This window comes from Phaethon lepturus, unplaced genomic scaffold (assembly GCF_000687285.1).
Source record: "Phaethon lepturus isolate BGI_N335 unplaced genomic scaffold, ASM68728v1 scaffold3503, whole genome shotgun sequence".
NCBI classification, from domain to species: domain Eukaryota; kingdom Metazoa; phylum Chordata; class Aves; order Phaethontiformes; family Phaethontidae; genus Phaethon; species Phaethon lepturus.
Genome location: NW_010526890.1, coordinates 61800 through 82858, shown reverse-complemented (window position 1 = coordinate 82858; position 21059 = coordinate 61800). Strand labels below are relative to the sequence as shown.

Sequence of the window (21059 nt, the reverse complement as noted above, 5' to 3'; positions counted from 1 at the left end):
GGAAAGGCTAATCAGATCTAAGTACTCTCCCATGACTTATAAACTATCTCCATGGGAGGGTAAAACACTAGGCACTGACATTTAATCATAATCTGGACATCATTAACAAGCTCCTTTTATATAGTGTACTCATTGTTACATTGTGTTTTCATTATGAGTACGGAGTATTTGGAATGGAGTGGTTTTAATCCCCAAATTACTGTTTTACACTGATGCTGGGGTCAGCGTGGGTTTGCAAATAAGTTTCAGAGCTACTGTGTCCTTTTTTTTAAAAAAAAAAGCCTTTCTGCTTGCAATTAGCACTCTCTTATGGTTTGTGACTACTTCACAGAGACAAAACTGAGCAGCCCACATACGTATTATATGTCATATAATATATGCTTTCATACAAAAACCTACTCTTCCTGGTAAAAGTGAAGCTTCTTAGTTTTGCCATGCTGCTCTTCTGGGAACTTCGTGGAAACTCTGATGTCTAGATCAGATTCAGAACCAGAAAGTCCAAATGAGTCTTCCCCAAAAGAACAAGATAATGAAAAGGTCTATTGTCCAAGTGGCAACTGAAGAAAATCATAACATGGAGATTGATGCTGTCATAAAATAAGAATTCCCACTGCTAACGCTTGCTGTCTGACCACTGGAAACTATGCAGAGTAAGCCATACTATGGGTGCACTGTTCTGCAGCATCACCATTAACTTTTATATGTCAAGTTAAGTTTCTGAAATTGTTGAAATGGTCATCAGCTTCAGCTCTGCTGGGCTTGGACCTGATGACCTACAGAGGTCCTTTCTGACCGCAATTATTCTATGATGCTATGATTTAGTAGTTATTAGTTTTACAACAGTGATATCAGGAAGACTATAAGTGATTTAGATGAATGACTTAAAAATAACTGATAGATCCCTTAATGTTCCTTATTTCATTAGAGTTGTAGAAAATTAAATTATACCTGTAGTGCATATACTCTAAGCCCTTTAGATAACTGAGTCCATTGTGTAAAAGTCCTACTGTGACATTTATACCTCACAATAAAGTTTAATGCAGAATTGAAATGCTGATCTTTGCTCTTTTGCCCGGGCTGTATGTTTTGGTATGTATTCTCGTCAAGACGTATGCGTGCTTATCTGACCTCTGTGCTTGAATAGACAAGCTGCTCTTCCTCCATCCCCAACGCTCTTCTGATGGCTTGCAGAGCGTGGTTGCCCTCCTGCACTCCTCCTGTGCCTTCAGCCACGCTCTGCGTATGGGTACTCATGCACAGTGCTGGGTTTGTGGGAATATCGTGCCCTTCTGCAGACACAAAATAATGCTGTGTGGCCCTAAAACTTCCTGCCGAGAAGTAGACCTCCATGGACCTATGCAAAGAGTTTGTCCCAGTCTTGTGCTGGAGTACACAACTTCTAGCCCTAAGCCCATTGCAGATTTGGGCTACTCTTACTGGTCTGGACACTCATTATTTTAGACTGATAAAGGACTGTTTGATGTTTCCAAGTCAACAGTTAATTTTATTATTGTGGTGGCTTGCTGTGCTATTACGAAAGCGCTGTGCTATTATGAAAGCTCTTTGTGTTTGGGCTGTCTGTCTCACAATACACCTGAATTACTAACTGACTTTTAGGTAATGCATTTCCCAGATTCATCTGGTACTACTGACAGCATGAATAGCCAAAGTTAGCCTCTTAAAAGGAGCTGAAGAATGCGTTAGCAAGAGAGTACCGCTCCACTGCTTTGCAGGGCTTAGTGCAGTGGTAGGCAGGTTCATGGGCACATTAGAGTCCGCCATCAGGACTGAGGAGCGGATGAGGGATTGACAAATTTAGATCACCTGCAACCTTGTTTCTTCTTAATGATTTAACCGTATTGCTGAGACGCAGTTGACAACCATTATTTGAGAGGAGTCCTACCTGTCCTGTGCTGCTGAGCCTAGCGAAGCCCTCGTTGTGCAACAAGGAGTCGCAGAAAATCCAGCGCATCAGTTGGTGGAAAAGGATGCCAGTAGAGTGCTCCTTTGTAAGGATGAAGGCAAGATGGTGCTTCTTGCTGATGTGCTAAATATCATCCTGATTGTGGCCAGCTGCCCCCACACAACACCTGCATAGGGACAGATATTTTACGATGTTGGACTCTGCAGGATTCTATAGCTATTTTTCAGAACTGGAAAATGCCTGTGTCAGCAATCTGGTCCAGAAAGATGGAGGAAATTATTAATACTCTGTATCCTGACACCCATGCCACACACAGTGATTTTAATGAGTGAGAGACTAGTAATGCATGTGCTGTCTCGTGGATAGTGAAATGCCTTGGGACATGTTCTAACTGATAGTTAACAGGGCTTTGCAGTGCCTGCTGTCCTTAATTTTTTTAATTTCTGAGATGATGGGATTGAGAATGAGCTATTTCGTGGCTTTGGTGTAATAAGAGGTCATTGGTTTTCCAAGTAACTTGACGTGCTTGCTGGGGACAGAGACTCTGATTTTATTGGCTTATATAGATCGCTTGCAGTTTCTTTAACTTCAGTAGAAACTTTCAATTTGATCATAGTTTCCTGTTATCCTAAAAAGGCGTAGAAAGAATTTCATCATGTTTTCCCTTTTATGCACTTACGTTCTTTATAACTTAAAAACACTGAAGTTAGATTTGCTGGCAGCTTGATGAAAGAAAATGGCTGTCTGTTTTTCACTGTTAAACAAGGAAAGCTGAAGGCAGCCTCTATAGTGGTGATAACTACTGCTTCTGCTGCTTTTTTTGTCTTCCCTTCCCATCTATGATGAGAAATTATCTAGGGTTCATGAGAGGGGATATTCTCTGCAGTTACTAAAGGTGCTATTGTTCCAGGTAACTGCTGAGAATTTCCCCTTCTGTGCATTGTGACAGTTTCGGTGGCAGCTGGAGAAGAGGGAGAGGTAGGGCTTTGTGGAGTTCATGTTTCTGATTTAGCCTTGGAAGGGAACTTGTAGTGCAAGATGAGGAAGGAGACCACCCAGAGAAGCAGAAGGCATGAGCTGAAATGTATTACTACCCTGGTTTTCCAATTTCTTTTTAAGCATGATCTGTCCAGCAAAGACAGGTACATTTTTAAGGTACCTGAATGAAAAAGGGGTGGCCCTCCAGGCCAGTGGAAGGGTTTCCCAATTCTGTGTGAAAGAAATTTCCCTGAATTGACGTAAGAGATGGAAGGACATTGACTTCAGTATGAACCACAGAGCATGTCTTCTCCCTTGACATTAATTAAGAGTTATCACAGTGAAGAGGACAAATCTTAATAACATGCACCATGCAGTGGAGAAGATTATTGATTTATCACTACTGACACTGAATATTCAGTAATGTCTCTGTCCAAAACAGCCATCAATCTCTTAGGAGGAGAATTCCATTGAAAGATATTTGAAAGGGTAGAAACAGGCTTGTGTTGTTTGAGTGCTGTTCAACAAAGGAAATAGGTATTTTAAAGACGATGTCCCAATTTCATTTTTCAGTATTCTTATGCTGTAGTTCATGAAAACTGAAAATCCATAACAACGCATCCTAAAAAATATTCTGTTGCATGGTTATATGGCTAAGCAAGCACAGGTAAAATTGATAGGAAAATACCATAGAAATATTTAGCTCTTGACTAGCAGCCAGTTGGGGAACAAGGGAAGCCTGAAAAGAGCAACAGGGCCTGCCTGTTTACTTGCTATCTTCTATGAGAATCTCCTTCTTTATACCAAACTTCTTCAGGACAGCTGCAGGTATTGCAAGCAGCCCTTACCAGCTTGTACCTCTGTGGGTAGCAGCTGCCTGTTCATTGTTAGGAGCTTCCTCACATGAGCAGCAAAGCAGTGCTGACGGCTCCAAGGTTGCTGTGAAAGCCTTGCATAGGACACTCTTCTTCCTCTCTCCATGGGTAGAAGAATGGAGCAGTGGAAGCTGGTGGATCTGGTGCTCAACCTGATTGAGCTGCATGTATTGCCACACCTCCTCTTGGTGTCTTCTGCTTTTCAGGTGTTTGAGATGTCATACAGTGACTTGGTCTTCGGTCTGCCCAGGGGTGTTAGCACCCGGTGGTATAATGCTGAATACTCCTGCAGCAACAACTGGAATGGAAATGCTTGAAACGTATTTTCCAGGTAGCCACAAAAATACGTGTTTGTAACTTGGTACTTTGGGAGTATGTTCTCAGCTTGGCAGAGCAAGGGTTAGCCCGCAATGTAAAGCTGCAAAGGGCTATGCCGGCAGCCTGGCTTATCCTGCTGGGAAAATGAGGTGCTAAATACCAAATGGGGTGCAATGAACACCACCCAACTTCTAGAGTAAAGACAGGGGACCTTGCAGAAGACCCAGAAAATAAGCAGAGAACCGTGGGAGGACCGTATGCAGAGAAGCCGTGCAACCACAATACAAACTGGCCATGTAAAAATGCAAGCAGCAGTGGACACAGCTATGTACCTGGAACTAGAGCAAAGCACACACGTCCAGGCTGTCATCACCTCAGGAAAGCAGCACAGAAGCTTTTATTGTGGATGAAAGGGTAGCAACAGGCTTGGATCAGTGGTATCTGTTATCACATACACAGGCTTTGGCTTTGGGAACTTGTTGGGTCTTTTCTCATTTCATCATGCTTTAATTTTTATTTTAGATTATCTTATATGATTCAAAGAAATTCAAATAATTCAAACTTAATAACATCAAAGTGTTATTAAGCAGACATCTTTATTACAGCGCTGGACGCATGGGGGATATCTCCTCCTGACATGTGTGCCTCGTGTTACCAGCATCTGAATTATATAGAGTACATACATTCATAGTCATTGCAATTGTTAGCATATTCATGACATTTCTGAGAAATGTGTAACGTACTCAGATGTCCCTGACGCATGCTCTGTTAAGTGAGTCGGTGGTCCTCTGGTGGTCTCTGGTGGGTTTTTGCAGTACTTGGTCCCCTTAACTTGTCTGTGCTCCTGAGGAACTCTTTTCTTATCTACTTGCTTAGCTTGTATTTTAACATTGTACCGGTTCCTGCCAGTTACTTGGTTAAGATAAAAGATGTTGTCCGCAGTAGTTTATCTTACACAATCCTCGCATACAAAAGGAAGTTTACAAAACTCACATTTGATTGATTTTACATATTAAAACCTTCTTCCTTGTCTCAGACCTTTGTTTCATATATATCAAAACCTGTAAGACGAGGCAACTAAAGCTCTCCTCTGTTAAGCATTGCTTTCTTTTGAAACAGTATTTTAGAACACACTTTGTGAGGGTAGGAGTGTGTTGATAACAGATTTTTTATATTTTTTAATGAGAATTGGACCTTTTTTGGTGGAACTGTAAGTAAGCTTATTTTCTGTTTAACAGGCTGGTAAAGATATTAAGATCTAAGGATCTAAGTTCTCTGAACCAAATGAAATACTGTTGAACAATAGAAGTTATGTTAAGTTTAAATAAAAAGATCCCCAGAAAACTGTTAATTCAATGCTTCTGTTTCTTTATTACCCCCCTTTGCTTTTCAAAGGGAACGATGAAGTCATGCAAAACTGAAAATTTAATATGTTTCAGAATTTGTTTACTAGTGAATGATTACTTAAGCATTTCTGTTTATATGGTCAGCTAATCATATGATATTTAGATGCTATTTAAACATTTTCCTAACAGAATTCCAAGACTTAAGGTCACAGCAAACAAACTCCTTTTCTTTCATACCTCCGAAGTTGCCTGGGGACAGCTGTGGGCCTGGTGAATTTGAAACTGTGGCCGAATATCAAAAATTGCTACAAAGGTATAAAATAGGTTAAGTGCCAGGATGTAAGAGGGTTTAGTTTGGGGTACGTTGCAGAGCTGGCAGGACTGTCCTGAGTCACTTCTTTATCCGAGTTTCCTTTGGCATCCTGCTGTTACTGCGTGGGTCAGCAGGAGTGTGAAGGTGCTCTGGCACAGTATCCTTCGTTCTCCATTAACGTGCCGTCAGGAACAGGTATAATGGCTTCGCTTAGATATTAGCCCAATTTTCACAGCTGTTTAGGATGGGTAGGAAGGAGGGATGAGTTGGGCCACTGATAACTAGGTAACAGCCAGATAGCCCTCTTGAACAAACTTCATACCTGGTTCCCGTGACAGCCTTGTAAGGAGCATATTTGTCTACGCTCCGTAGCTCTCTGAACGTGCCTTCTATGTTTCTAAAACATTGGTGCTAGAACTGGCATGTATCCTTGAGGTCCATTTGCCTTGTGTGCTGAAAGAAGAGGCCCCTTTGCAGAGCCCTGTGTTTGTCACTGATGTCCTGAGAAGTGAGGAGACAACCTGGAAGAAGCTTTTATCTGTGATCTCCAGCAGTGACAACTCTTGCCTCCAGCAAAATTTTGGCCCGTTTTCAGTGGTCTGTGCTGTTTGCAGTGTCCATCTGTTTCTTCCCAGAGTAGTGGAAATACCCGGCCAATAATGCCATCCAGGTGTCCGTGCTGCTAGGGCTCCAAAGAATTTAATTTTGAGGCCACTGTTATAAGCACCAACTATTTACACCTAGTTTGAATGTCCTTAAACCATATATTGCCTGTTACTGGGTAATATTGAACACTTAAGCAAGGCTGGGAATTTTGAGTGCAAAGACTCAGTTCATTTTGCTCTCTGGCATATACGCCAGAACATTGTGTTCGCATTTGGGGATGCTGAGTAGGATACACAAAAGGAAAAACAGGTTGATAGACAGAAAAATAGATCAACGTGTAATGGTTGTGCGTGACAGACTGAAGAATAATGTATAAAATCTGTTTATTCAGGAGAAAATATTTACTCAGGATTTTCTTTTCTGCCAGTGAGTACCTCATGGTGGGGAAAAAAGACAATTCTCTTTCTGAACTGGGGCATTTAGTTGCCTTCTGTTGCAGATCAGTGGCTTTATCTGCTTATCAGGTTTAGGACCCTGTTAAAATTGTTTTCAACATCTTAGTTACTTAATCAAGAATTACTGTTAAAACTTGCACTGCTTCTAAAGTTTCCACTCAGTTTCAGGTAGAACAGTTCTTTGTTATCGAAGTGGGTAGTTTTATCCATATGTTGTGCACTTAGAGGAGCTCTTGACTAAGCTTCATTGTATCACCAGTTCCAAGGCTGAATCTAGCTCCTGTGAGATGCTGTCTCACAGTCCACAACAATAAAGTTTGGGGGGAAGGTAGAAGGAGTCGCCATCTGAGGAAGCCCACCAACAGGGGATGTGGACAGAAGATGAGCCTTTAGCATGTCAGTCTTAGCTTTCTGTTTGTGGGCAGAGTCAGCTATGGCTTTTGATGGTGCGTTAACAAACTGCTGGGCAGGAATCATCTCTTAGTGTAGGAATTCTGCCTGTCAACTTGTTTTTCTGTATGACAAAACTTCTCTGTAACCTGACCGGCAAGCTCATTGCCAGTGATCAGAAGTCCCCTTGAGTAAACCAGATTCATCCTGCACTGTTCTCTTCATGCTAGGAACCATAGACAGTCTTCTGAAAAGGAAACATGAGCTGTCACCAGTTCACATTTGTAGTTGCTGTTTCTGGAATATATTCCCTTCTCTTGTTTCAATACTCCAAGATTTTCCGAAGCAAGTATCCCTCTAGATAGACTACAAGAACCATTTAACTTCTAAAAAGTGCAATGGAGTGCTGAGTAGAATAATGAAAATATATTTGTGTCCTCCTCAAACCTGTTTATGCTGCCAGGCTGACTTTCTTGCTTTAAAAATACTTGGTTATTATGAACGATTGTAAAAGTTGATAATTCTTAGAAGAATTCTAAATTCTAAATGTTAACTATGAATTTCAACTAACAATACTTACAAACACTATTCAGGGTCTGCTAACCGCTGCTTCATTATGTAGATCTTCTTTCTTGAAGGTGTAGGGATTATTCCATGCCAGTATATCTGCATGTTTGTATGTGATGGGGTGGAAGCAATCCAGCTGGGTGGCTGACATGGTTATAGGGTATCTTTTTGTGTAATCAAAGAGCTCATCTGCTTCTCTCCTTTATTGCAGTTTCACATCCTTGAATGTCCCTCTGTTTCTTGAAGATGAAGAAAATGATTGCATGCTTTTTTCTGTTACTTGGACATACTCTGCTTTCCACTGTCTCTGTCATGGCAAAAGATCTCCCCGGAGGACATTTCACCCGAAGAAGGGATGTTAACTCACAATATCTACTAGGTAAGTTAGAAAAAACCACCCCAAAAACCCAAACACCACCACCAAGGGCTATCTCAAATACAAATGATAAAAGGCATGAGGCAAACCTTGGCTGAGTTAGTTTATAATAAAAAGGAGATTGCCATTTGCAAGCAGTTATATGAAAAGTTTGTTGACCAGTTAGCAGCTGTTGAAAGAAGGTGTTTACTTTTGCGGTACTAGATCTGCTTTATATAAGTGATATTTATTTCAAATAAATATTTGATACATGTGTGTTGTCTTGGAAAAAAGACTTTATTGTCACTGTTTAGAGAAAATACATATTGGTCCATGGAAGTTCTGTCAAAGCTGCCTTTTACCATACCAGCAAGTTTCAGCTGTCTGTGTGTTTGTGCTGTGGTTAAGGGTGACTGAATGGAAATCAGTGGCTTTTGAAATGAAGCTTGTCATTACATTACTTGACATTAATCCCTTCATTTTGTCATGTTAATTTTATTTATAATGAGTAGCTCATTTATCCTCTTTTGCCAAAAATCTGAGGACAGGATCTAGCAGTTTTAGCTTGTGGCTGTCACGTTTTAAAACATAAGGTTCATCTCTCTCTTGTTGATCATTGCCTGTACGTCATCAGGCAGTTTGCTGGTCAACTTTTTAATCTGCTGACAGTTTGTGACTTAGAATTTGGCTCATTGTCTAAAGTAGTTGTCAGATGATGAAAACATCACATGGATGGGGCTTTGGGCACGGCCCATTTATGATACACATCAGTAGTAGATCTAATCAGATACCTCTCTCCAGCCGCTGGGAGATGTTAAGTGTCCTGCCTCCCCATAAAGGTCACCTAACCTAGGTGATCATGAAGAATGTGAAATGTCCTGCAGAAGAACGAAGAAGAAAGCAAGCCAGAACATGGGGGAATGGGTGACAGGGGAGCACCAAGTTTTATCAGTGAAACTCGTCTGCAAACAAAACATAATCCTTTAAATATGTAAAATTCCATAAAGTGCCATTCACAGTTTGTCTTTCGTTAACTTAAAAATACTGGTTTTTAATTCCCATCAAACAAATTTAAGCCAAATGACAACAGATCTCCCTTTCTTACTTGTCTTTCTCAAAACTAATAGATGTGGTCTTGAGACACTTGGGGTTCTGCAACTGAAGGCTGAAAATGACAGCTCTGGAGATCTAGTCCATCAAAAAACATGGATGTGGAACAGCAAAGAGAAATACCCACATTCACACCTTACTCAACAAGACTCTCAAAATTTCTAAAATCCTAAATTCTAAAATGTGATTAAATAGCAGCCCCTCCTGATTTTTTTTTTTTTTAGGGTCCCCAGCAAATACCCTAAGTGAGCTTAAGAAATAAACTACCCGTCCCCTAGAAAATTAATGCGATAGCAAGGTGTTATGTGGAGAAACTAAAAGGCGTCACATTTCTCAGGTTGCCTTTACAAGAAGGGAATGTACTTGGCTTCTGTTCAGTAGAAACTTTTTAAAAATTATTTTTTACATTGCTTTTATAGCCTTGTTTTCATATTTTAAATAGTGGAAAATATATCAAAAGAATTAACATTCGATGTAAATCTAAATGTATAGATTAAATTATTTCTTCTCTCAAAAGCCAAGCTATTCGTGGTCCCTGCTTTTGGAAAATTCAGGATCCCTATTCAGTTTGGCATGTGCAGGACGCAAACAATTCTGGCAGCTCTGGCTGAAGGAACCTTTTCAAGACATTAAATGATGCAAGAAACTTGGGACGTTCTCTGGTCCAGCCCATAAAAGTACGTGGCAGTTTGGAGTCAGACTCTTGGGCCTTGCGTTCTGCTACAATAAATTAGGTCACCTGCTTCAGATTCAGCAGTGGATATAAACAGTGGCATGTTAAAATGTGCGCCTCCGTAAAGAACAGAACGTGTAAAACGCATGCCACTCTGCTGGAAAGCTGTAGTGTTCCTTAAATGACGTGAGAAAGAGCAGGGCCAAACCATGATCTCAGTGACATCACGTCTGTTGATGTAATGTAAACACTCCAGACTTAACAGCAATTTAACAGGGATTAGAAGCTGTTCCATTCTATATAATACGTATAGTATAAATAGTGGTGGTGATGACAATCACTGGTGGTGTGGAAAGACTCGGTTGGCAGGCAAAAGTAAGCAGTATAGCTGCAAAGAACCCACAGATATCTGGAAAAGTAAAAAAAGTTCAGGTTGTGTTGGGATTTTTTGGGTGGAGGTCTCTGTGTTTTTAGGACTAAAATGAAGGGTTATGCTAGGTAAATGTTAGTAGCGTTAAAATAATTTTATTCCTTTTTTCTTCATCTTACCAACTTGTAAAACAAAAGTGTACAGCTGCGATAACTATTTACTGGTAAAATACTAGTAGTGGCCATGTACTACTGGTAGAAGTACAGAAGTGAAATTCCTTGCTCCAGAAAACTGACAACATAAATAAGCAAAATGGAATGGGTGAAAAATCCCAGGGGGATTGTCCACATAGAGATAAAAGTGCTTTGGTATCCAGCTCTAGGAGGTTTTGATTTTTCAGCAGCCACGCATTAATACTGCATAGCTTAATTGTCTTGTTAGGGCTAAGAGCCTATATGTTTTAATTGAAGGAATGAGCTGTCTTTTCTCTGTTTTTCTCATCCCCAGTCTTTCTGCTAAATCTCGATGTGTGTTGTCTTAATTTGGCAGATCTTTGCATCTCTTATTGTTGTTTAACATGTTATCTGCCTAGCTAATTATATACATATATATAGCTAATAATTTCCATTAAAGATCTGAAATCTTTTGTGCAAAGATTGATTGGACATAAAGTTTTGGAACTTTCTCTGTGTGGGCCTTGAAAGCCAAACTGCTTTGAATAGGCTTGGCTTTTCAGGCTTTTCTTTCTTTAAACACTGAGTTGAACTTAAAAGAATTTAAAACTTGTCAATTGTGCCAATTTAATTACATTTGGTAACATTTTCTTAAATCTTGCAGGATATTACTCGTAGAATATGTCTAGCTGGTTTAGAGGTAGAAAATACATGTGTGTTTCTCATAATAACAGAATTGGTATTAGATTGCTGGAAAATACTGTTTTAATGTAGATGTTTTTATGTTTTAAAGGATTGTTTCCATAGTCCTGCAAAATCTTGTGAAATAAGAGAAAGAAATAGGGTGATCCATTTGTCTTTCCTGTAGGAGAGGGTGGTCGCCTCTCCCCTTAAGTGGTGCATAAACTGAATTTTGCCTTCTCTTTCCACTCATCAGTAATTTGATCCCAAGCATTAGATCTTTGGCCTTACCCTGATACCTTAAAGGAAATTAATCTTTTCTTTTAGAATCTTTTCTTTTAAAGGCTTTATCAGAGCTCTGAAGAGTTTTTCCTTAGCGCTCTGACAAAATCATTGTTCCGGCTGAGCGCAGCTGCTTTGTCAGGTTGCACACAGACCACCGAGAGCACAGTTTGCCAGCTTAGCATTAGTCCTGGGATACTAAAGAAAAGCGGTAATGGAAATATACTTAGCTACATGGTTTTAAAGATAAAATTACATCCATTACGTTAGCTAGTTCCATTCAGAAATAGCTGGGCTTCTGCACCTAAATGAACTAATCAAGAGCTGTGTCAGTTGTCCAGAGTGGTGATTCCCATACTGTGATTTCAAGGCCACGGTCAGAGGTCCACAGCACCTTTCAGCAGGTTCCATGCTCAGAAGCAACACGTACCCGGTCCTTGCAAGATGTAGCTTTTTTTGGTGTTTGATGATCTGGGGTTTTGTGGTGGAGGAGATTTGGGACCTACGCCCTACTGCATCTTAAGCATTTATTATAGAACAAAGCAAAGCAAAATTTCAACATTGTGGAAAAAACCAGAGGTTTTTGTGTTTGTTGTTTTCTTGGTGAACTCTGTTCTTGTAAACTGGGCACGTATTTCATGTCACATGGGCATATTTCTTCGGAAAACTCTGAAGTGGATGCATGGGAGTAATTGGATAAGTTGTAGAATAATATTCTAAGCAGCAACATTCCTTCTGTTCCTTAGGAATATAAAACATGCACCTACCTGGTTTTGAAAATAACTACTTATGTGAGGAGAAAAGCTCGTTTAGGAAGCATTTCTTTAAATACTACATGATACCAGAAGAAAGAAACTACAAGAGATCAACTGATACTGCGCAAAATTGAAACAGAGAAGGGAAAGGAGGCCAAGAAGGAAATGTACTTGGCTTCTGTTCAGTAGAAACCGCTGCTAAACACCAATGTCCCTGTGTTAAGTTATATTTTACAACAAAATATATAATGATTTATCTCTTGGTTGTATGGATATGATTCCACTAATAATATGAAAGGAAGTAATATGAAGTACACAGAGTGCTCAGTAAATTTATGAATCATTTGCTATGTTCAGTCAAAATTATTCCAAACATTCTTATATCCAGCCCAGTTCTTAAACCTGCATGTATGTAACTTTAGGGCTCAAGAACATTTTCAGGTTAACCATTCTGGGTTAAATTTTAGCCAGAAATCAGAGGGGAAAATATGTGACAAAAGTGAGTCTGGTCCATGATGTTTCTGTGGAGTGCAGGTAAGATTTCTGATGAGTTTTGATTGAATTCATTGTACATTTATTCATTCAGAGCTGGCCAGAGATCTCTAAATACTGCTAATGTGGGCTGCTGAACGAACATGGGATGGTAACTGCTCTAAGAAACTTATTCACAGCTTCAACATACGTGTCTATGTGTTATTTCTTTACATAAGTGCAACCCTGCCAAGTTCTTTTGTCTGCAAAGATGTTGAGTAGACTCATTGCAACTGAAGTCTGCATTGCAATTGAAGTCAGAATTGTGTCATGATAACTATATCATGCGTTTGACATACTGTGCTGGTATAGTATTTGGGGAGAAAAAAAATATTCCATGCAGCAGATAAAGGTTGGAAGAGGTAGCAAATTGCATCTTTTGAATTACTGCATATTTAATTAAAATATAAGCAAAATCCTCTCTGATTAAAAGGTAACCAAACTTTTATAAGGATGCAAGGTAATCAAATACATATAAATTTAGACTCTCCCGAATCAAAACATAAAATTGTCATATAAATATAGATGTGTTATATTTGGAAAGAGAGAGAACAAAGCATTTTACAGTCTGATAAATCACCTGTTTCTTCCTTCTGAGGTGTGTACGTACATCTTACAAACATTGTGCCTCAAGGCAATATTAGCAGTTGTCTGCTTTGCTTCCCAGTAGTGATTGTCTCAATAGCTGAGAGGTCTCCCATGGACTTTATGCCATCTTTAAACTTCAGCTTTCATCTTAATCTGTCAACTGCCGGCCTCTCCTCTGCGGTAGCGGTTGACCATTATCTACCTGGTTGGGGTCTAAAACAGCAGCAGGAAGGTTGCACTTCCTCAGACCACCCTGCTCTTTCAGGTTTCTGGGTTTTGTTCACAGTGGGAGGTCCTCTTTGTATGGTTCTGAGGCTTGGTAGCCTGGCTTGTGCTGGGGCTGTGCCTCCCCAGCCCCAAACAGGGGTCCTGGAGTCCGAGAAGGTGAGATCTGAACGGCAATCAGATCCCTGCACAGCCAGGTGTTCCTTGCAGAAGGGATTATCCCTTGTGGTGAGGTGGATGTTGGTCTCTTCTCACAAGTAACAAGCGATAGGACGAGAGGAAATGGCCTCAAGTTGTGCCAGAGGAGGTTTAGACTGGATATTAGGAAAAATTTCTTCACTGAGAGGGTGGTCAGGCATTGGAACAGGCTGCCCAGGGAGGAGGTGGTGGAGTCACCATCACTGGAAGTGTTCAAAAAACATGTGGACGTGGCTCTTCAGGACATGGTTTAGTGGGCATGGTAGTGTTGGGTTGATGGTTGGATTTGATCTTAGGGTCTTTTCCAACCTTAATGATTCTGTGAAGCAGGCCCAACTAATGAGCCATGAGGGCTAGCTGGGACCGTGACAGACCCCAGGGATTTGTGTCCTATTCTGAGTATGTTCATCTGCAGCCAGCTATCATGGAGATCAGAACGTTTGGATTTTGGCCTGTTTTGGCGATTTTTAAGCACATAACAGCATTATGCTTGCCAACTGTCGTATTTAGTATTCATTATTAATTTTCAAGTCATGTATCAAAATAACATTCACTTTTCAGCTGCTTAAAGGGCAATACAGTAATTAATGTTATATGGGATATAATTGTATTCCTAGCAGTACAAGAAATTTTCTGTTTCTGCAGTATTTCTTTAATGTGTAAGTATTTCCTCTAGCAAAGCCTTTTCTTTTCTCTCCTTCTCTTTTTTTTTTTCTTATTCTTTTACCTTCCCTACCTTCCCCCCTTTGTTCTTTTTCCTTTTTTTTTAAAGTGAGTTTTAAGTTTTCTACAAGGAAGAAAGAATATCTGCTGCTACAGAAGAAACTGAGTCATGTATTAAACTGCAAATGCTCTTTGTATCTCTGAAATTGTTTGTTACAACCCACACAAATTACTGTGAAATACCATTTCTGTTTGAAAAAGTGTTTACTTTGACAATAATTCACTGAGTAAAATTAGAAACTCTGTTTTTGTGCGTATATTCTCAAAGAGCTTAAAGCCTCCTCTGTGTATTTTGTTTTGAAGGAAGGTCAGGCCAAAAGAATGAGCACTGAATGTTCAAAAGTGTGGTGTTTTTGGCTTCATTGTGAGTACTTTAGCTTAATAATTAAAAAAGCACATATGTGCAAAATTAACTTGAAAATCCCGGAAGCAGCAATTTGCATAACTTAAGGAACGTCTCGTTTTGTAGGCGTGAGTGGGTAATCAGACACTGTTGTGAATGAAGACAACATGCCTTTAAATTGCTTTGGAAGCTGGAAGGCACTGTTGTCGTATTTAAGTACTGCTGAAGTGGTAGAACTAATGGCTTGCCAGTGAGCATGATGTCCCACGTACTTCTGGGGGCAGGGGGAAACGGTATACAGGACTGTCCCATGGTGCCGTTTCCGAAACTGTTCTGGAGAAGAATCTAATACTTAGCCTATTACCAATGGGTAGAAGTATGTGGTTTCAGGTCAGCGATCAGTGAGTAATGTTGAGGTTTCTAACAGCTTTCCCCATAAACAAAGACATGGGCGGCTTTAAAAAAAAGTATAGATGGGAGTTTTTAAAACGTTAAGCTAATGTCCTGAAAGGAAACAGCACAAACTCATTAAGGTCACATTTTTTCACTAAATTTTCTACACTACTACTACGAACAGCTATTTACTTTTTCTCTCTGTTCCCTCTCTAATAACTTCTGTGTCCTTCCAAGGGTGCCCAGGTAGCTCAGGCGAGATCGGAGTTGCAGATCTTCAAGGAGAGAGGTACGAAGATCATCTTCTCCCATGCGGCCGTCTGGTTTTTTGTGTTGGTTGTGATTTGTTGTTTTACAGATGTGCGGAGGAGAAGGCAGAGTCACAGGCAGAGTAAGTGCTTCCAGGCTGTCTGTGGGAACTAGATTGAAAGTAGCATTAACTCCGTGTGCTGGGAGGTTTCTCCGTCATGGCACAGTAAATGAATTCCTCTCCTCCCATGGGTGTGAGCTGCACTCAGCTGAGAGCAGGGAACATTTCTTTCTGTTAGGAAGCGGTGGGCAGATGTCGGTGCTGCCGGCACTAGCGTGAGGATATCAGGATGCTTCACCCCTCTGTCCCGGCGCTCCCTGGGAACAACCCACTCCCCGGTCCTCCTGACCACGAAAGAAGGTTTGACTCCTGGCAGGAAACCCAGCAGTTTCCATCTCAGAACAGCTGAAATAGGCAAAAAGAACTAAGAAACTTGAGAGTATCCCTACACCATACTTTGGCTTCATGCCAGAGCCAGCACCAGGCTCAGTAAAGAAATGGAGAAATACTAGGTGTCACTTTTGGGACTCTGGAGTTAGAGAGACTTTTTATTAATAATGACCTTGTTATTTTGGAAAGGATGAAGAAGGTATAGAAATAGTGAGGTGAAATGAGAACAAGGTAACGGACCCTCCTGCAGTGGCTGATAGCGAAGCGTTTGCTTGCAGAAGGAATTGGAAATCCGTGGACAAGAGCCTACTGCTGTACAGCTCTCCCAGAAATTTTGGAAGTTCCGAAAAGATTTTGTCAGAGGCAATAAAGAAATGTCTGGAGGCTGTGTTGCATTTAGAGAGTGTTCCCAGATGAAGAAATTTGTGGAGAGGAATGGGTGAGCTGCCAAACTCGTAATGAATCTTCGGGTTAAGGGCCAGAGGGCTGTGAGTGTGGGGAAAGGCTGAGGACAAGGAGGGGGCCGGGGAGTACGGGGGCAGGTCTTAGACCCGGGGTCTGTGCGAGAGCCGGTGAGAGCTGGACTCAATGCAGAGCCCAGCGCAGCACGTGTGCGCGCCAGGAAAGGGCTGCCGAGCGGTTTCTAACGTTTACTTCAGGAACTGGGTGCGATTGTATCTGAAATGCACCATACCGTCCTTCGCCCTTCTTTGACTTAAAATGAGAAAAAAGGAGTGGAAGCTGACTCGCACAGAATGTCTCACTAGAGCTAAGAAGCTCTTGGAATTACTTCTGTGCTTCATTTACTTTTGTCAACAACTACAAAAAGTGTTTTCCAAGCGGGAACGATGCTACGTTAACTGCTATGGGCTTCACGCTTCGTCTTTGCGAACGAAGCTACTGCAGTTTCCTGGGAGGTGTATGTAGGCAATACATAGACGTGTCTTTCTTCCCGTCCGAGCGTTTTGCTCTTGGTATATTTATGAACGAATTGCAAATTTGAGTGTTCTTTACTTGTATGATTGTACGGCAAGAAGATTAAACCTTCTTGATGAACTAAGAAATCTTTTGGAAATATATGAGAACCTGTCAAACACAGTTTTCTGGCTGGATATTTAGCTATGGAAAACCAGAATTCTGGACTTTAAGAACAAATATTTGACACCCAGCAAATTCATACATTTTGAAATAAATTCGGTAGGAGTTATACCATGATTTATAAAGAAAGAAGCTATAAAGAAAAGAGAGGCAAGTAAGGTTGAGGGCTAGAGGGAAAATGAAATAATAAAATGGCAAAGAAAGAAAGAAGAGAAATTTAGGAAGAAGTTTTATAATGTGCTAGCTAGGAGAATACTTTTCTCCTCTTTTACTTAATTCTGAGTGAAGACTTTTGTTCTGTTACTCAAAGATAAAATCTAAAAATAAACCTGGTGTTATTGCTGGCAGTGTTGCAGGACATGTAATTTTTTGTATATACATTACTGTGGAGTGAGCTAAGAAACACAATATATTGAGTCTTAAAATTGCCATTAATGCATTGCCTGCTCAGGCAATAATTTTTCTATGATCTCATTTTTTCTTAACTGATCTTATCCTTCCTTTTTGCTTAAATTGTCCTACACTATAACAAAAACCTCTTCATGGAGCTAATACTTACTTGTTATAAATTACTTTTTCAATGTCGTAACTTTGCTGCAGTATTTACCAAATTGAGGTAATTTCCTTTTGCTTTGCATACAGCAATAGCCTCCTTTAACATTTATCCGTTCTCATGTATTAGGATAAAGACCTACATAACCAAAGAAGTAATATCCAGGTTTAAAAAAAAAGTATTAAGGAGTCATGAAGATGTAGGACAACAACAGAAAAGAAATAACTCCTTTCTAAACAACCAATCTTTTCAAGGGAGCTGGCTTGCAAAAACTTTTGAAAAATCACCATCTAAAACGTGGGTCCTTTGAATGTGTTCGGTTTGAACATCCCAAAATGGAAATGTTTGAGGAAATTAAACAGTGCCAGGGGACATTCTTGGGCATTGGGACTCCACCATTATTGTTGCTGTTACATCGCCGGAGCTGTCTGTGACCCGCAGTGATTAATTAGCACTCCCCAAAGGATCCCCGTGCGTGGCTCAGAGGCTGCGGGGGCACAGGGATTATTCCCGGTAGGCAGCTCGCGTACAGCCGCTATTTTCGCAGGAGGGTGTTCAGCGCTGCGGATGCCCGCCGGCTGGCCTCTGAGCTGAGCTGGTATCTGGGGCCGCTCGCTGGCACCGAGACCAGCGGTGTGAAACGTCCTGCTTCTGTGCTGCTGAACGCCCCGCGCTGCTCGTCAGGACGGACCCCGCCTCGTGCTCCTCCCCACGTCACGCCTGAGGAGTGTTTGAGAAAATGCTCGTTGTCCCAGGACAAACACCACCGGGAACTGTTCTAATGATTCAGCAGCCTAGCGGAGTCGATTCCAATGCCCAGGAAAACTGCCTGGCGCTGCTTTAGTTATAGTAAGGCAATGTGACATCGGTTAGAAATAAGCCGAGAGGGGGGTGCAAACACGCTGGTGGGTGAGCAAAGTCAAAGCAGTGTGAGCTTCGTCAAAGCCAAAGCAGGGGCTCAGGCCTGAGCATAATTTGCTTTGAGAAAGGAGTGGAAGGAAACTTGCAGGGATCAGAGAAAATAATTTAACGGAATTTTCAGCTTTAGAGGAAATTAAGATGCTCATTGTGAAATATTCTTTTAAGCTTCATTTTATGTATCTCTCGGTAATTGGAGCCCAGCTGGATTCTTCCAAGTAGAATTGAAATTTCCTTGCACTGTTAGTTTTGCAAAGGTGGCATAACTGTAACTGTCATTTACAGACAAACTGGATATTGAGTGGAGGAGGAGAACATATTTACTGTTGACTTGACCTTTCCTTCCCTTGCTTTGTCTGTCCTTGTCTTGCCTCTTCTGGTCTTGCCTTTGGATAATACAACTCACACTGAGGGTTTTTTTAACTTTTGTGTTGGCAATACAAAACCTCTGCTGACTTAGAAGCAGGTTTACGGATGAGTAGCTCTTTTCAATGAATGTGTCGCTTTCCATAAGAAGAGTGGAAGGGAATTACTTTTGGGTACGAGGATGTTTGCCAAAGTTGTGAGAAAGTTCCCTGTTTAAAATGAGAGCTGGTGAGAGGAAGAGGTTACAGCTTACAGGATAAGGGCAAAAAAAGCATGCAACTGCTAAAAAGGTATCACTGAAAGTTTATCTGAGGGGATGAGTGTTCGGATCTGTTAGTCATTACTGATTGCCACTCCTCAAAATACCACCCAGCTGGAGTTTTGCTTCGTGAAAGAGTTACGTTTTATTTTTCATGGAGCCCATCTCAGCTAAGTCAACTTCAATAATTACAAGGTTGATAAAAATCCCCACCAAGTCAGAAGACAAAGATTTTAAATACATTTTAATTTGGAAATGTTCGGCATTTCTATAGATGTCATTTTTCCAGTGAAAGTAGTTTTGAAATATACTGTATTGCATTCAGACTGATAGATTTTTCTTAAGTAATTTAGCATAATGGGGTGTGTTTCTGGTAGCACTGTCCACTAACGCCGTCCAGGTTTTTTCCCACCAAGATTCATGCCTGACTTCAAAATACATAGTTGAGTCTCTTCAGACTGGCATCCAAATCTTTATATCCAAATTAAAAGGATTCAACACCATGGCTCTAGTTTTGACTTGTTTTAAGGGAGATAAAATAGCAGTCATTTTACCCTTCTGCCTCCTTATATACACACGTATCCTTAGCCTTTTTTCTGTAATTATCTTTCTTTCCCCTTGCTCTGCTCCCCACAAACCGTATCTTGGCATTATCTTTGTATTACAAACATGCTGGAATAGTTCATGTTCTAGTAGTAAAAATCATTAATAATTAGACATGCCACTAAGACAATAAGACGGAAAATAGTTAATATGTGAGCGTATCTGTATCCCATTAGAACTGGAATTTTGTTTCTGCTCAATTTGGCTTGCATTCAACATCCTCTGATTTTGAAAGAATAAGCAACTCAAGCATATTCCTACGCTTATGAATAAAACCATACTGTAGACTGCACATGAATAAATCCAGGCAGTCATTTTTATTGTTATCAAAGAGCAGTTTCATTCTGTGCCCACAAATGTTCTTGGTAATCTGTGAAAGAGGCCTCTGAGTTAAGAAGTAAAAAGAGGCATCTTTCTCACCCCTTGCCTTGGCAGAAGTACATGATCAGCATTCATCAGCAGTCACAAGTGAACTCATGTAAAGGCTTGTCTACAGACAGATGTTTTTCCAACTGAGTCTTTCATTGGCCCACTTGTACTTGTGCAGTGTGACATGACCTTTAATTATACAGTCAAATACTACTTTTCTACCGAGCATTGGCCTCATTCAGTGTATAAGATGGATGAGAGTGCACTGGGAATTGAGTTGGGTTGGGCAATAAGGGAGATTACTGATTAGGGGTACCTCAACTTAGTGAGATGAGGATGCCACTGCAGTTTGATGAGCATTCTTGCCACCTTTAATCTTTCAAGCCAGGCAGACAAACGGGCAACTAGCTACCTCACAGGTTTATCCATAGCCACAGGAATTTAAGAACATGAACAGACACACTGATTGAAGCCGTGGGTCTGTGTAAGCCAGTGTTCTCTGACAGCAGTCAAAAGTGGTTGCACATGAAGAAGTTTAAGGACAAGACAGTACTACCTGCCGGTGTTCTCCCAACTGCCCCTAATCTGGAGGGGTCTTTAATGTAAACATCAAACTTCAGTTGATTTCTCTTCACCGGCATCCCATTAAGCCCTTTAAAGTCCTTTTAATCTTTTGCCATATGCTGCCTTCCGTGGCAAGGCTCGTGGCTCACCTCCCCCTGCTCGCCTTAAGCCTGCCATGTGCTGGCTTTCTGTGAATGGTTAGTCCCTATCCGTTCTCATCATGCAACTCATGCATATGAATCTCGTATTCTTTCCAGAAAAAAAGGATGCTGAGCAGAAGCCAGAGGATGCATACGCAGAGTCCCAGAAAGCTGGTAGCATGCCCAGAAGGCAGCCAGCCTTCACTTCTGCTGTTATCCATGATAGCTTGGCCCACCCGCCTGCGCGGTTGTCAGATATAGACATACCCTGTGGTATTTCTGCTTCAGTGGCTCTTGGAAAAAAAGACTGTTGATGG

General features: G+C 40.9%; 1 protein-coding gene across 1 annotated transcript in view; it reads left to right on the top strand.

Moving 5' to 3' along the window:
• The first annotated feature begins 8084 nt into the window (after positions 1–8084).
• The window catches only part of MATN2 (matrilin 2), a 69474-nt gene continuing 56499 nt past the window's right edge, over positions 8085–21059 (top strand). Inside the window, exon 1 of the mRNA XM_010283201.1 lies at positions 8085–8151. Coding sequence (XP_010281503.1) covers positions 8085–8151 — 67 coding nt within the window. The remainder of the gene's footprint in view (positions 8152–21059) is intronic.